Consider the following 14,968-nt stretch of genomic DNA (forward strand, 5'->3'; position numbering starts at 1 on the left):
GTGACTATGCAATATACAGTATGTGCAGAGGTAGTGTTGTAAACATCAGTTTGGTTTAGAAGTATACAGTTATGGGCTATATACAGTTATGGGCTATGTACAGTGAATTAGTTTATATACAGTTATGGGCTATATACAGTTATGAGCTGTGTACAGTTAGGTAGCTAGTACAGTGAGGTAGTTTATATACAGTTATGAGTACAGTGAGGTAGTTTATTTACAGTATCTAATGTGTATGACATGTTAGCGTTTAGAGCACCAGTGGGTAAGATCCTAATGAGAGGGGAGGGGGGGTTGAGGAGGATGAGGAGGGGGGAGGAAGGGGAGGGTCTGGCCGGTCCTCCGCCCCTCCCCTCGGCTCATAGTAGAGGTTCACTGCTGTGTTCTCACTGCTCCCCCTGCTGGCCTGTTCATTGTGTCTCTCTGTCTCTCTCTCTCCCTCCCTCCCTCCCTCTCTCTCTCTCCCCCCCTCTCTCTCCCCCCCTCCCTACCTCGCCCCCCCTCTCTCTCTCTCTCTCCCTCCCTCCCCCCTCCCTCTCTCTCTCTCCCTCCCTCCCTCGCCCCCCCTCTCTCTCTCTCTCCCTCCCCCCCTCCCTCCCTCCCTCCCTCCCTCTCTCTCTCTCTCTCTCCCTCCCTCTCCCTCCCTCCCTCCCTCTCTCTCCCCCCCCAGATAAACCAGAACAAGGTGCCGGTGCGGGGGTCCGTGGACTCCAGGGTGATCTCTCGGGGTCCCGACTTCACCCCGGCCTTCGCAGACTTTGGCGGCAGGCAGCTGGTCGGAGGCCGCGGCGCCGCCGTGAGTCACGCACACATCCACGCTCATGTAATTATACTTTATCTTGACTTTTTTCTATATCTTTCCCTTCTTTCTCTCTCTCTCTCTCTCTCTCTCTCTCTCTCTCTGTGTTGAATCTCAGCCTTCTGATGTTGTAGTAAATCAATTTTAAAAAAAGAGAAAAAGAAAGACATTCTTGGGTTCCTACCAGGGAGATAAGTGAGTGATGGTGAACGTGCGGTCGTGCCGTGAGGAGAAGTTGTGTTTTTTTGGTGTCGGCCACATTTTTAAAAAGGCATAGATTAAAATCTAAAAGAGAATGAAAAATCGTCAAATCAAAGCTCTAATTTGAGGAGATTCCGGGAAGGGATGCCATGCAGATGTTGATGTGGGTATGTGTTTGTGTTTGTGTTTGTGTCTCTCTCTCTCTCTCTCTCTCAATCTTACTTGCTCTCTCACTCTTTCTCCCTCCCTCTCCCTTCTCCCTCTCTCTCTATCTCTCTACCCTCTCCCTCCCTCCCCCCTCTCTACCCCCTCCCTCCACCCTCTCTACCCCTTCCTCCCCCTCCCTCTCCCCTCTCTACCGCTTCCTCTACCCCCTCCCTCCCTTCTCTCTGTCTATCTCTCTACCCTCTCCCTCCCTCCTTCTCTCTCTCTACCCTCTCCCCCTCCCTCCCCCCTCTCTACCCCTTCCTCTCCCTCCCTCCCCCCTCTACCCCCTCCCCCCTCTCCCTCCCTTCTCTCTGTCTATCTCTCTACCCTCTCCCTCCCTCCCCTCTCTCTACTCCCTCCACCCCCACCCCCCCTCCCTCCTTCTCTCTCTCTACCTCTCTCCCAGATGATGAACATGGGGGGAGGGGCCCGGCGGCCCCCGCCCAGGAAGATCATCCTGAACGTGTCGGCCAACGACGAGGTCCAGCTGAAGAAGTCGGAGAACGCCTGGAAGCCCGGCCAGAAGGTCCAGACCCCCTCGGACGACCCGGAAGTGGTGAAAACACAGGTAGAGGCGGGCAGACCACCCAGACTAGGCCTTTTTAAGCCCAACACATTAGATCACTGATACCCAGTCCTGGTCCTGGAGAGTCTCAGCTGGTACTGGTTCTGGTCCCAGCCCGGTGCCTCAATCTCACCTGGTTGGACGAACCAATCATATATCAGAACTTTTACCATTCTTTTGCTTTTTTTTTGCTTCTATCCAGGATCAGATCTATCTGTCTGATTATGAGTCGTATAGGGGGCCAATCAGGCAGCTCGATCTGATCCTGGATAGCTAACAATAATCTGGATCGATCTGATGCAGGTTAAACGTTTTTAAATACCGGGCCGAGAGTATTTAAAAAACGACTGGCATGGATACACTCTTGGAGGAACACACACACACACACACACACACCACACTCAACCACAACAGGGCCTCCAGCCCTGTTTAGACTGTGTCATCACACACACACAACCTTTTGTAAACCTAACCTAAATACACACACACACACACACACTCACACACACCCTTTTGTAAACCTAACCTAAATACACACACACACACACACACTCACACACACCCTTTTGTAAACCTAACTACACGCACACGTACACTCACACACACCCTTGTAAACCTAATCGAAATACACACACACAAACACACACACACACACACACACATCACAAAAATAGCTCTCAGCAGTCCTTGTTACGACTGAAGTCTTTCCAGTCTTGAGTAGTTAATGGAGTGTGAGGAGGAAAATGTTTACCTCACTAAACATCGTCGTGCATCGTTGTCATTCCGTGTTATTGCCGCCCGCTCCACACAGGAGCTGTTCCGGAAGGTCCGCAGCATCCTCAACAAGCTGACGCCCCAGATGTTCAACCAGCTGATGAAGCAGGTGACGGACCTGACCATCGACACGGAGGAGCGGCTGAAGGGCGTCATCGACCTGGTGTTCGAGAAGGCCATCGACGAGCCCAGCTTCTCCGTGGCCTACGGGAACATGTGTCGCTGCCTAGCAACGGTACGCAAGCTCCCGTCGTCACACCCTTCCGGTTAAAGCACCGCGCTAAGCATAACGCCTAAGGTTGTGGGTTTGATTCCCAACCGGGACCGTATATACCAAAAATGTTCTGATATCTCTCTCTCTCTCACTCAACGTTTCTCACCTTTCTCAATAAACAATAAACAAAAAGACAATGTTTTCTCCTGTCTCAGGTCGTCGCCATCTCTCTCCCTCCCTCCCTCCCTCTCTCTCTCCCTCTCCCTCTCTCTCTCTCTCTCTGTTCCTATCCTCTAATATCTCCCTCTCACTCAACCTTTCCCACCTTTCTCAACGTCCCCTCAAACCAACATGTTGTTGTTGTTGTTGTCGCTGCAGCTCAAGGTGCCGATGACAGACAAGCCCAACACCACGGTCAACTTCCGCAAGCTGCTGCTGAACCGCTGCCAGAAGGAGTTTGAGAGGGACAAGGTGGACGACGTGGTGTTTGAGAGGAAGCAGAAGGAGCTGGACTCTGCACAGGTGTGTATACGCCACACACACACACACACACACACACACACACACACACAGCAGAGCACTAAGCTGTCATACACACACGCACACGCATGTGTTGCAGTAAAGCCTCTTTCACACATAGTTCCCTGTAATTCCCAGCAAAGTCAAAACACGAAAATCTGCGCTCACTACCTTTTCCAGTTGAACATAAATGCTGCTATTGTTTGCGAAGTTACAAGATCAATATCAAGTTACAACATCCCACCATTTTTTTTCAAAGGATGCAGAGTTCTAATGTAGCCTATATGGAGAAGTTGTAATTGATCCCAAAGTCTGTTCAAACCCAGGCAGCGAGACCAGCAGGAAAACACAACTAGATCTTCTATAATTCTAACTGGATAGTACTTAGTTTCCAATCATAGATATCTAGATTACTTAACTTAGCTAGCTTACTTTTACTTATCAAATGTACTCTTTCTCTCCCTCTCTCTCTCTCTCTCTTTCCTTCTCTCCCTCCCTCTCTTTCTCTCTTTCTCTCTCACCCTCGCTATCTCTCCCTCTCTCTCTCCTTCTCTCCCTCTCTCTGTCTCTCTCTCTTCCTCTCTCTCTCCTTCCCTCCCTCCCTCTCTCTCTCTCCCCACCTCTCTCCCCACCTCTCTCTCCCTCTCTTTCCCTCTCTTTCCCTCTCCTTCCCTCTCCCTCTCTCTCTCCCCACCTCCTTCCCTCTCTCTTTCCTTCCCCCTCTCTCTCTCTCTCTTTCCCTCCATCCCTCTCTCTCTCCTTCCCTCTCTCTCTCTCTCTCTCTATCCTTCCCTCCCTCTCTCTCTCTCTCCCTGGTCCAGTCTGGGGAGCGCGAGCGTCTCCAGGCGGAGCTGGTGGAGGCCAAGGACAAGGCGCGGCGGCGGTCCATCGGCAACATCAAGTTCATCGGCGAGCTGTTCAAGCTGAAGATGCTGACGGAGGCCATCATGCACGACTGCGTGGTGAAGCTGCTGAAGAACCACGACCAGGAGTCCCTGGAGTGTCTCTGCAGGCTGTTCTCCACCATCGGCAAGGACCTGGACTTTGAGAAGGCCAAGGTGAGGCGTGGGAGAGGAGGGAGGGGGGGGGAGGGAGAGGAAGGGGTAGAGAGGGGGTAGAGAGGGGTGAGGGAGGGAGAGGGTAGAGAGATAGAGAGAGGGGGAGGAAGGGAGAAGGGAGAAGACGGTAAGGAGAGAGAAAGAGTGAGAGAGCAAGTAGATAGGGGGTGTGAGGCATGGGGACAGTTGGACACGGTGGGGGGACACAGTTGTGAGGCATTGGGGAGGGGGGGAGGAGGGTGGTGGTGGTGGTGGTGAGACACAGAATGAAAATATGGTTCTCTTCGTTTGATATAGGGAGTCATGTCTTGGAGAGGGTTTTTACGCAGTGTTTATGGTTAGGCAAACCGCACAAACTTTTTTCCGCGACCGCACTATGCTGGATCGGATAGATGGTTTCCCTTCACATAGTTGCTTTCAGTTGTAGCTGTTTCAACAGCTATGGTAGATGAGGAACCAACCATCCATCCAGCCCCCTCCCCCAGTTAGGGTGCTTCCTGGTTTGGTGGATTTTGTGGCAGTGTGGAGAGGGGGGGGGGGGGGGGGCGGCATAGAAGAGTTCGACTGAAGACGTGCTGGCCGGAAAACGTCTGTTTGGTGCTAGGACACTTTGGTTTCACAGACAATGGCTTAAGCCTAGTCCTCGACTAGATCACACTTTCAATATAAAACCTCCATTGAAGATGCTTTTTAGTCTAGGGATTAGGCTTACGTCTTGTCTGGGACACCAGCACCATTGTGTACAGTTTAAAGTTGTTGCAACTGTTTGTCCCTTTTCATGGGATTCACTTTCACACAGACTTAACTGACAACTGGTAACATCATCCCTTTTTCCTTCATTTCCGCCGGTGTTGATTCTCCCTCTGTTTGTTTTTGGACTTCCTGACTGAGTTGGGATTTTGATTTCCCTAAAAGGAACCAGACATTATAGCTCACTGTTATTAGTGTTTAAAAATAGATTTTGTTTTTATGTCGGTCGATAGAGTAAATACATCTATCGATCTGTTCACACCACCTTGTTTTCACAACATCGCTGACCCCCTTTTTGCTTGCTTTTGGCCGTCATAAGATCAGGCTTAAATTGACAGTTATAATACCTCTAATCTAAGGAAACACACTCAAACATCGCTCTGTCTTTTGTTCCATCTTGCCCCCCTAAAAGGCTCTGTTGGGTCTCGGGGGGGGGGGGGGGGGGGGGCAGTAGAGCAACAGAACCACTCTCTCTCTCTCTCTCTTCCAAGTCGTAAAAGTTGCACAGTTGCTTAATTGGGTGTAATGAGAGGAAATGGCTGTGGCTTCTGTCCTGCTGGAGGAGCTGGTGGGAAGATGACAGTGTTGTGTTGATGGTTTGGGAAATGGCCCTTGACCCCTCGCTGTCTCTCTCTCTCTCTCTCACCCTAGCCACGCATGGATCAGTATTTCAATCAGATGGAGAAAATCGTCAAGGAGCGAAAGACATCGTCACGGATACGGTTCATGCTGCAGGACATAATCGACCTGCGATTGGTGAGTGAGTGTGTGTGCGTGCGTGTATGTGTGCATGTGTACGCGTGCGTGTGTGTGTGCATGTGTACGTGTGTGTGCATGTGTATGTGTGTGTGCATGTGTGTGTATGTATGTGCGTGTATGTGCGTGTATGTGTGTGTGCATGTGTATGTGTGTGTGCATGTGTGTGTGCATGTGTACACGTGTGTGTGTGTGTATGTGTGTGTGCATGTGCGTGTATGTATGTATGTATGTGCGTGTATGTGTGTGTGCATGTGCGTGTATGTGTGTGTGCATGTGTACACGTGCGTGTGCACGTCTTCTAACGGTGGTGGTTTTCTGATCTCTGGTCCGCGGTGCAGCACAACTGGGTGTCGAGGAGGGTGGACCAGGGCCCCAAGACCATCGAGCAGATCCACAAGGAGGCCAAGATCGAGGAGCAGGAGGAGCAGAGGAAGGTCCACCAGCAGATGCTCAACAAGGACTCCGGCAGCAAGGGGAGGAGGCCAGGTCAGTCAGGCTCAGGACCCACGGAGAAATCCTCTTTAAGGCTTAAAGCACAGCCAGGCAGGGAGACAGGCAGGCAGGGAGACAGCCAGGCAGGGAGACAGGCAGGCAGACAGGCAGGCAGGGAGACAGGCAGGGAGACAGGGAGACAGGGAGACAGGCAGGCAGGGAGACAGGCAGGCAGGCAGGGAGACAGACAGGCAGGCAGGCAGGGAGACAGGCAGGCAGGCAGGGAGACAGACAGACAGACAGACAGTCGAACTCACAACCTCCAAATCTTAGGGCGGACACTCTAACCGCAAGGCCTCTGAGCTGGTTATAAAAAAAAAGATGGAGCTCTCCACAAATTTGGGTGTCATCCTTTCGCAACTCTACATAGATGCTGTGAATTCTCTCTGGAATGTCGTCTTTGTCCTCCCTGTGTCCACGGTGTCCCACCGAGCCCAGAGAGATTAGTTTTCTAATTTCTAAAATTGACATTTACCTAACGTGTTTTAAACATATCTGCGATTCACCAACTCTACGAGTGCGTTCGTCTCCACAGAGCCCAGAGAACAGCAGCAGCAGAGAGACCAGCAGAGGGAACAGCGCGAGCAGCAGAGGGTCCAGCAGAGAGAGGAGACGTGGAACACGGTGCCCATGACCAAGAACAGCAGGACCATCGACCCCGCCAAGATCCCCAAGATCTCCAAGGTACGTGAGAATCAAACCTGCCAAACCTACGAAAACCGGCGCGTTCCATCAAATCGCGCAAGAACAGAATCAGAATCAGAATCGGCGAGCTTTGTCACCAGCAGTGACGGCGCGTGCCGAGGCTTATTTACTAGCAGTCAGCTTAAGCTCGGTACACACATAAGGATTTTCAAAGTCTTAACAGATTTTTTTATCTGAGACAGACCCCACACATGAAGATAAAAAATCTGGGATTGAACAGCCTTGATCGTATTGTGTGTGGTGTGCGCCGATATTCCCATTTCAGCACCCCACATACAGAAAGATTATCGTTACGACAGTCTAGAGTCTCGTTCCCCAAGCCAGAAATCTCGAGTGATCAAGTGATCAAACGTAATTGACCTGTACGAGGCGTGTGTATGTGTGACAGGGCAAATAAAGTGCAGAAGAACAAAAAGTCAGCTCGCTTCTTGATTGGCTACATTCCACCACGTCACAATCGGACTTGCGAGCAGGGTTGCCAGATGGGATTGACATTTTCCACCCTAACCACAGTGTAAATCCGCTAATTCCACCCCCAAAAAAACGAGCCCATCTGACGACCCTAGTCGGGAGTTGGGAGTTGCCCACATACATAAGGATTTTTGGTCGTAAATATTGAACACGTTTAACATTTACGATTGTCGGCCCCGAGCATTTTCCGAGCAGATTGTCGGGAGAAATGGACTCTTAACACACCTCACACCACAGGATAATCTTGTAGGATAATCTTTAGAGCCATCCGATAATCTGGCGTTTGCCGTCCTTGGTCGGAAGGGGGAAAATCGGCCAAAAATCGTCCAGATTATCTTTATGTGTGTACCTGGCTTTACTGACCAAAGGCCCAATGCTTCGAACCTGGTGAACAAGCCCGTCAGGTGGAGAAGGTCCATGAGTTCGTAAGGCGGAGAACTTTTGAGATAGCAACAGTCAAGAGTCAAATTCTCCCGTTTTCCCGGTTCGGATAACTTCAGCACTTCCTGACATTTCTATATTTGCGAAAAAGCGCTATTCAGATCTGTTCGATTGTGTAGTCGCAGCGAGCTCACTTGTTTTGTTTAGGATTATGCTTTTGCCAACCACCAAGTACACTGGCCAACGAAAAGCTCTTGGATGATAAGAATATCCCATCCTCTCTCTTAAACCGCCCCGGTTTGGCCCTCCGTAAGGACCAGAGGGGGGTAGGAGAGGCTGAAAGGCGTCTGCTGAGTTTTAAGCACTGAATAGGCCCGGAGTAAGCCCTGTTGTAGCCCGGGAGTGACTGTGGAAAAAGCAAGGCCTTGGCACGCACCACGCAAGCCCCGCTGTGGAAAGCCGGCTATTGAGCCGCACAGGACCGCTCTGTCCAGGCGAACCGAACCGAACAATCGGAAATGAACAAAATTATCATTGGAAAATGTCGACCTCCAGGGTCAGTTCGGTTGTCTTAAGATGGCCGTGTCTTTTCAAACGCCACCCGCATCGCGTCGCACGACCACTGTGGCCAGACAGCGTCTCTCTGGTGACTAGGAGGCTAGCTCAGGACCCGCCCTTCAAACACCTAACTCTCTGCTTCTGTTGGTTGGGTTACTCTGGAGGGTCCAATGGACGACCAGATCAGACGATCCCAAGTGTTACTCAGTGTCACTGGAAATACTGTCAGCAGACGTTGTTGTGATATAATACATTATGATAAGAAGACTTACCAAGAACCTGCTGCTGTCCATTTAATTATCGGCAGTATTGATTGTGTGCGTGTGTGTGTGTGTGTGTGTGTAGTCCCAGTGGGGGGAGGGGGGTCCCAGTGGGAGGCGCTGTGAGTGCGTGCGTGCGTGCGTGTTTTTTTTCCCCCACTGTCCTATGCTGAAACATGTGTATTGATCCTTAATTGAGTTCAAGCAGCTGTAGACGCCAGCCTCGATCTCCAGGTGTAGAACTATTCACAGCTGACTGAGTGTTGGAGAAGTCACACCCTCGCCATTTATCATTTCCTTTATGTGTCTGAAGACATCGCAGCCTCGTGATTGTAATGGTAAACGGACTGACTTATACAGCACCTTATTCCAAAGGTCTTTACAATGGCCTCTCGTTCACCCAATCACACACACACATTGACACACCAATGGCGGCAAGCTACCATGCAAGGCGCCGGCCCCGCTCATTGGGAGCAATTTGGGGTTCAGCGTCTTGCCCAGAAGAACACCTCGACACGTGGCCAGCCGGGGATCGAACCGCCAACCTTGCGATCATTAGACGCCGGCTCTGCCTCCTGAGCCACAGCCTCACACCTTCTCCTCTGTTGGGAATGATATTTGAGGAGAAGGACGGCAAGATATTCCTTGAGTTTTGGGTTAGACCCGTCACAGGCACCATTCTCCCCTGTTGTCCATGACCCATAATATGGTTCAAACTTAGTCATGTTGCTTTGAAACTGTTAAGTTGGGTTATTTTGTTGATACTCTATTCAAATTTTCTGTTAAAACAACACAACATAATCGTGACCTAGACCTATCACAGTTTTACCATTAATGTCTTCCGTTCACATGCATAGTTAGCAACACATAGACTCGAGTCATCATTTGAGGTATTTGACCACGTGTAAGTAAACTCATAAGAGTTAAGATTTCTTGTAACTTATAAGAGTGGTCATGGTCATCATATTGGGTGTTCTTGATGGAATCGTGGATTCCGGAGTCAGATGTAACGTCATGTTTAACTTGTGTCGGTTGGTCGTGTGACCGCTTGTGTTGAGCTTGTTGGCTCACATCCATAGCTGTTAGAAGTCGGCTAATGATTGGGAATGAACGTATGTAGAGATGCTCCGATCAGGGTTTTTGGTGCCGATCACCGATCACCGATCACTGGAATCAGTGATCTGCCGATCCGATATCACCGATCACCGATCACAGCGTCGAAAATGGCAATTGAAGCATTCTATTTATTGTGTAGCATTATTTATGTTTTAAATTATTCTTAACACCATTGACATTGTATATTAAGTATTTAAATGAAATTAGGAGATGAGAAAGTATCATGAATTGACGACCATCTGTTTTATTGAATTCACAACCACCTGTAGCTTACTTCAGGAAAAACAAATAAAATGTGAAAATAAAAATCATAATAAATAAAATGTACACTGTCACATCAAATGTGCAACATTCCACTCGAATGAGAGGAACTAGGGGCTCTTAGAGAACTTGGAGCTTATACTGTAACTGTAGCTTTCCTGAGGAACAATAAACATACCCAAACTAAACTGCAACATAAACAGGCTATAGCCAAATATAAAATACTGTTTCAAGTCAGTCAGTTTCAAGTCATATTTAGGAGGAGATAAGACAGCAAGTCAGCAATAATCAATAAAACAAAAAAACAAAACATTGCACCTAAGGAGATTTCAGACTCAAACCTTACTTCTGATTAAGCAGCATCACTGGCAGATTAGCCTTGAGAAATACAAGCATCTCAGCGTTTTTGGCACTCAGCCTGTTCCTCTTATCATCTAAAATATGTCCTGCTGCTGAAAAGTCGCTCGCTATCTACACTTGTGCAAGGTGCACAGAGGAAGACCTAAAACTCACGCGCTAATAGTTGTTGTTGCTATGGGCCAAGTGACTTCCTGCTCGCGGGGTCACATGACGTCGGTGAACACTACCTACACTACGCTCGTGAAGTCGCGCTGGAACTCTGACCAGCACTCGTGGAACGCCTCTCGTCCAATCAAAGCACTCGGTCCCTTTATGACGTCGAGCCCAGTGTGCGCTTCGGCGCTCTCTGAGCGAATCGACGAACGCAGCAAATGCCGTATGATATTCGTGGTATTGAAAGACCTTGCGTGCGTTCCTCCCCGAGGTATTTCTTTTGAGCAGACATTACAAACGGTGTATTTGTTGTCTCTTTCCGACACTGTGTAATATTTCCAGACTGGCGACGCCATTTTGTAAACTGATCGGTCATGTTTGATCGGCCGTTTTGAGAACTCCGATCAAAACCGATCAAGGCCATATCGGCCGATACCGATCGGCGCCGATCAGATCGGAGCATCACTAAACGTATGAGTCATGTTTGACCTGTCGTCTGTCCTTCAGTGTGTTTAGTTTCATGTTCTATCCAGCTCGTGTGTAGGAGAGTGGAGAGCTGGTGTGATTCCAGCTACAGTATGTGTCTGTTCAGAGGCTCAGGAGCGGTGATGAGTCATTGTTCTAATTAGGGCACGGTTGAGTTTGGGAGGAAAGTCCCCTTTTACAAGCCTCTACAAGTTACAGATGACATCACATGCCGCCGTTTTTCCTAGAAGTCCTTCAGTCCTCCCTTGAATTCCTTCGGTTTCGTTTCCCCTTGGGACAACTGTAGTCATTTACATTATTACATGTTTGGCATTTAGCAGGCGGCTTATTCCAAAGCGACTTACAATCAATTACATTTGACTAAGTAAGTGAATCATCAATCCACCAGTCGTAGCAGGAGAAGTAAACTAGTTCAGGCCAGCGGCCATTGGCAGTTGTCTAGGAGAAGAACGTTTTTATTCATTTATTTACTTTTAATAGTAGACACTGAATAAACAGTATAAGGGGTTAGTAGAAATCTCAGGAGAAACAGTATATCGGGGGGGGAAGCAGGTGTCTCTGGAGACACAGTGCTGGGGGTAGTAGATGTCTCAGGAGGAGCAGTTAAGGTGTAGCCTGAAGAGATGGAGGTCTTCAGTCTCTGACGAAAGATGGGTAGTGACTCTGCAGTTCTGACAGCCGCGTGAAGCTCATTCCACCAGCGGGGAGCCAGCGTAGTGAAGAGACGAGACCGGGCGGCGTGACTGCCGCGTTAGTCATGATGTCATTGATCAATAAGCACCAGTCACTTTGTGCATATGTCTTTGCAAATGTTTAGATGTGCTATCGTCCCCTATTCACAGTAGTGTGAGTTGTAGAACTGTAACGTCATTGTTCTACAAGCTTCAGAGCCTCCATTGACATTTCTGTTGCAAATGCACAGATTTGATCAAGCTGTGTTGGCACTGTACTGTCTTTACACACACACACACACACACACACACACACACACACACACACACACACACAGCCTTGTCCTCATCTGATCCAGTTCAGTCATACATACTGTATCGACCAGCTGCTGGGTAGACGAGGTACTACAAGGACACGCAGCACAGCAGGGCTGGAGCAACACTCCCCCTGCTGGTGGAAAGACGCAACTGCATTGCTCATGAGTCCTGTGTCTGCGTATCACCAGGCCGTACCTCAGCCCTCCCCACAGACCGTCTGTCGTAGGCCTTGTGGGTTACATGATGTCATGTCACATCAGACTGTGTCTGTGCAGCACATTTCATACAGGGACGCGACACACTGCGCTCTGCAGGAAAAACAAACAGGAAATAGTTTATAATGATGTTGATGTTCATAACGATGTGTGTGTTGGAAGGTAAACTCTTGGGGGGTGTGTGTGTGTGTGTGTGTGTTGGAAGGTAAATTCTTGGTGTGTGTGTGTGTGTAACGTGTGGTTCTCTCCCTGCAGCCTCAGACAGATGAGAAGATCCAGCTGGGGCCGAGAGCTCAGTTCAACTGGATGAAGGGCAGCAGCGGAGGAGCCAAGGCCGCAGACTCAGGTACACACACGCGCGCACACACACACACACACACACACCAAGAATTTACCTTCCAACACACACACACACACACACACACACACACTCACACACACACTCACACACACACACACACACACACACACGCTGACCCAGGGTCTAGACAGACCACGTCATCTTAACGCCCTCCGCTCCTCCTCCCAGAGCTGTCCAGGTCCGGCGGCGGGGGCAGCAGTCTGAACCGCTTCTCCGCCCTCCAGCCCGCCGCCTCCCAGCCCGGCACCCCCCCGGCCCAGAGCCCAGAGTACGACGCCAGGAGGACCCCCCTGGCCAGGTAACTAACGGAACCCCGCGCAGAACCTGCTACTTATGACGGGACCCTCCTGGACGGAACTCTTAAGGGTCTTATTTTACAATAATAAACTGGTCTTTCGAACATGACTTAGAATGCATCGGTCTGAATGTACAGCTTTCTCGAGAAATGTCTTTTGTGCTCATTGTTGTTTATCGCCCACCTTCTGCTAGCAAGGATTTTTACATTACATTCAAAAAGCTACTTCAAGAGTGTGACTCAAAAACAGAAGTGATTGTACTTGGTGACCTGAATTGTAACTGGCTAGACAAGTCAATTAGGAAACCTCTTAAGCAGCTCACAGACGGTCTGGAGTTTAAACAACTTCTAGATGGCCCAACTAGAATAACTGCATCCTCCCAGACACAGATAGACCTGATCTTCAGCAACAAGCCTGAAAGAGTAGTCAAGACATATCATTTCATTACTGGTCTTTCTGATCATAACCTGACACTACTGTCCAGAAAACTGACTAAGAATCGTTTTAAACATCCATTTAATCCAGTTGAGCAATTAAGGATCCCCCACAAGGAAATGGATAACTTTGAAAGAGCAGTGCAACAGATTGGTTGGAATAACATCCTCATCCTCGCTCCTCCCCCCCACTGTCTGTGTGTGTGGTGTCTTCAGTCGCAGCAGTACAGGGAGGGAGCGCAGCGACAAGCCGCTGGGTTCCGGTCCGGCCCGGCCCGGGTCCTTCAGCAGGGGCGGGGGCACCAAGGAGCCCCCGGAGGGCCCGGCGCCGGAGGACCTCCGCAGGGACAGGGAGGGGTCCGACACCCCCCGGAGACCCAGCGAATCCGAGGACAAGACTGAGTCTGCAGAACGCAGCAGAGCCAGGGAGCCTGGTGAGATACACACACTCACGCTTAAACTCAACAAATATACACTCACACACACACAAACTCAGCGAGTATACACAAACACTCATGCTTAAACTCGGCGAATATACACACACACACACACACACACACTCTCAAACTCAGCGAACACATACTTTAAAACTCAGTGAATACACACACACACACTCTCAAACCCAGGAAATGCGCACACACACACACACATGAAGAGTACATGAACATGAATAGAAAGACAACAGTCTGCAGTGGAGATACCAACACCCACACGCACACTCAGGGCACGAACACAAAGACATATCCAGTGTGTTAGAGCCACAGTGTACACACACACACACACACACACACACACACACACTCACACACTCACGCACACAGACTGAACGGAAAGCTACTGTGACATTAACATTTTTGACATTTAGCAGACGCCTTTATCCAAAGCAACTTACAACAAGCAAAGTACACATTTGTCCATCAGTCATCATAAGAAAAATAAATCTATGCTAGGAGGACCAGGGGCCATTGGCAGTCACAACGCTAGGAGAAGGAAGAATTATCTCTTCTTTAATGTTTATTTGGTGGGGATGAGGAGGTCGTTAGGACTGGAGGGATAGTCACGATGTAGCCTGAAGAGATGGAGGTCTTCAGTCTAAGGTGAAAGATAGGTATAGACTCTGCAGACCTGACAGCAGATAGGTAGAGACTCTGCAGTCCTGACAGCAGATAGGTAGTGACTCTGCAGTCCTGACAGCAGATAGGTATAGACTCTGCAGTCCTGACAGCAGATAGGTAGAGACTCTGCAGTCCTGACAGCAGATAGGTAGTGACTCTGCAGTCCTGACAGCAGATAGGTAGTGACTCTGCAGTCCTGACAGAAGATAGGTAGTGACTGCAGTCCTGACAGAAGATAGGTAGTGACTCTGCAGTCCTGACAACAGATAGGTAGTGACTGCAGTGCTGACAGAAGATAGGTAGAGACTCTGCAGTCCTGACAGCAGATAGGTAGTGACTCATTTGACACATTTGGGGGCTTGTGACTCATTCTCACACACACACACACACACACACACATACACACAGAGACTGAATGGAAAGCTAAAGCTGTTGTTGTGACACATACTCACCCACCCCCACACATACA

The 14,968-nt window shown here is 49.4% G+C and overlaps 1 protein-coding gene across 1 annotated transcript in view; it reads left to right on the plus strand.

Moving 5' to 3' along the window:
• eif4g3a (eukaryotic translation initiation factor 4 gamma, 3a) overlaps positions 1 to 14,968 on the plus strand; it is a 64,212-nt gene that overhangs the window by 44,500 nt on the left and 4,744 nt on the right. Inside the window, exons 17-27 of the mRNA XM_080547941.1 lie at positions 671 to 796; positions 1,614 to 1,775; positions 2,584 to 2,781; positions 3,139 to 3,282; positions 4,101 to 4,337; positions 5,739 to 5,843; positions 6,185 to 6,332; positions 6,874 to 7,022; positions 12,549 to 12,639; positions 12,823 to 12,952; positions 13,601 to 13,818. Of these exons, the coding sequence (XP_080404067.1) occupies positions 671 to 796; positions 1,614 to 1,775; positions 2,584 to 2,781; positions 3,139 to 3,282; positions 4,101 to 4,337; positions 5,739 to 5,843; positions 6,185 to 6,332; positions 6,874 to 7,022; positions 12,549 to 12,639; positions 12,823 to 12,952; positions 13,601 to 13,818 (1,708 nt within the window). The remainder of the gene's footprint in view (positions 1 to 670; positions 797 to 1,613; positions 1,776 to 2,583; positions 2,782 to 3,138; positions 3,283 to 4,100; positions 4,338 to 5,738; positions 5,844 to 6,184; positions 6,333 to 6,873; positions 7,023 to 12,548; positions 12,640 to 12,822; positions 12,953 to 13,600; positions 13,819 to 14,968) is intronic.

The sequence above is a fragment of the Nansenia antarctica genome, assembly GCF_963989245.1.
Source record: "Nansenia antarctica genome assembly, chromosome: 18".
NCBI lineage: Eukaryota > Metazoa > Chordata > Actinopteri > Argentiniformes > Microstomatidae > Nansenia > Nansenia antarctica.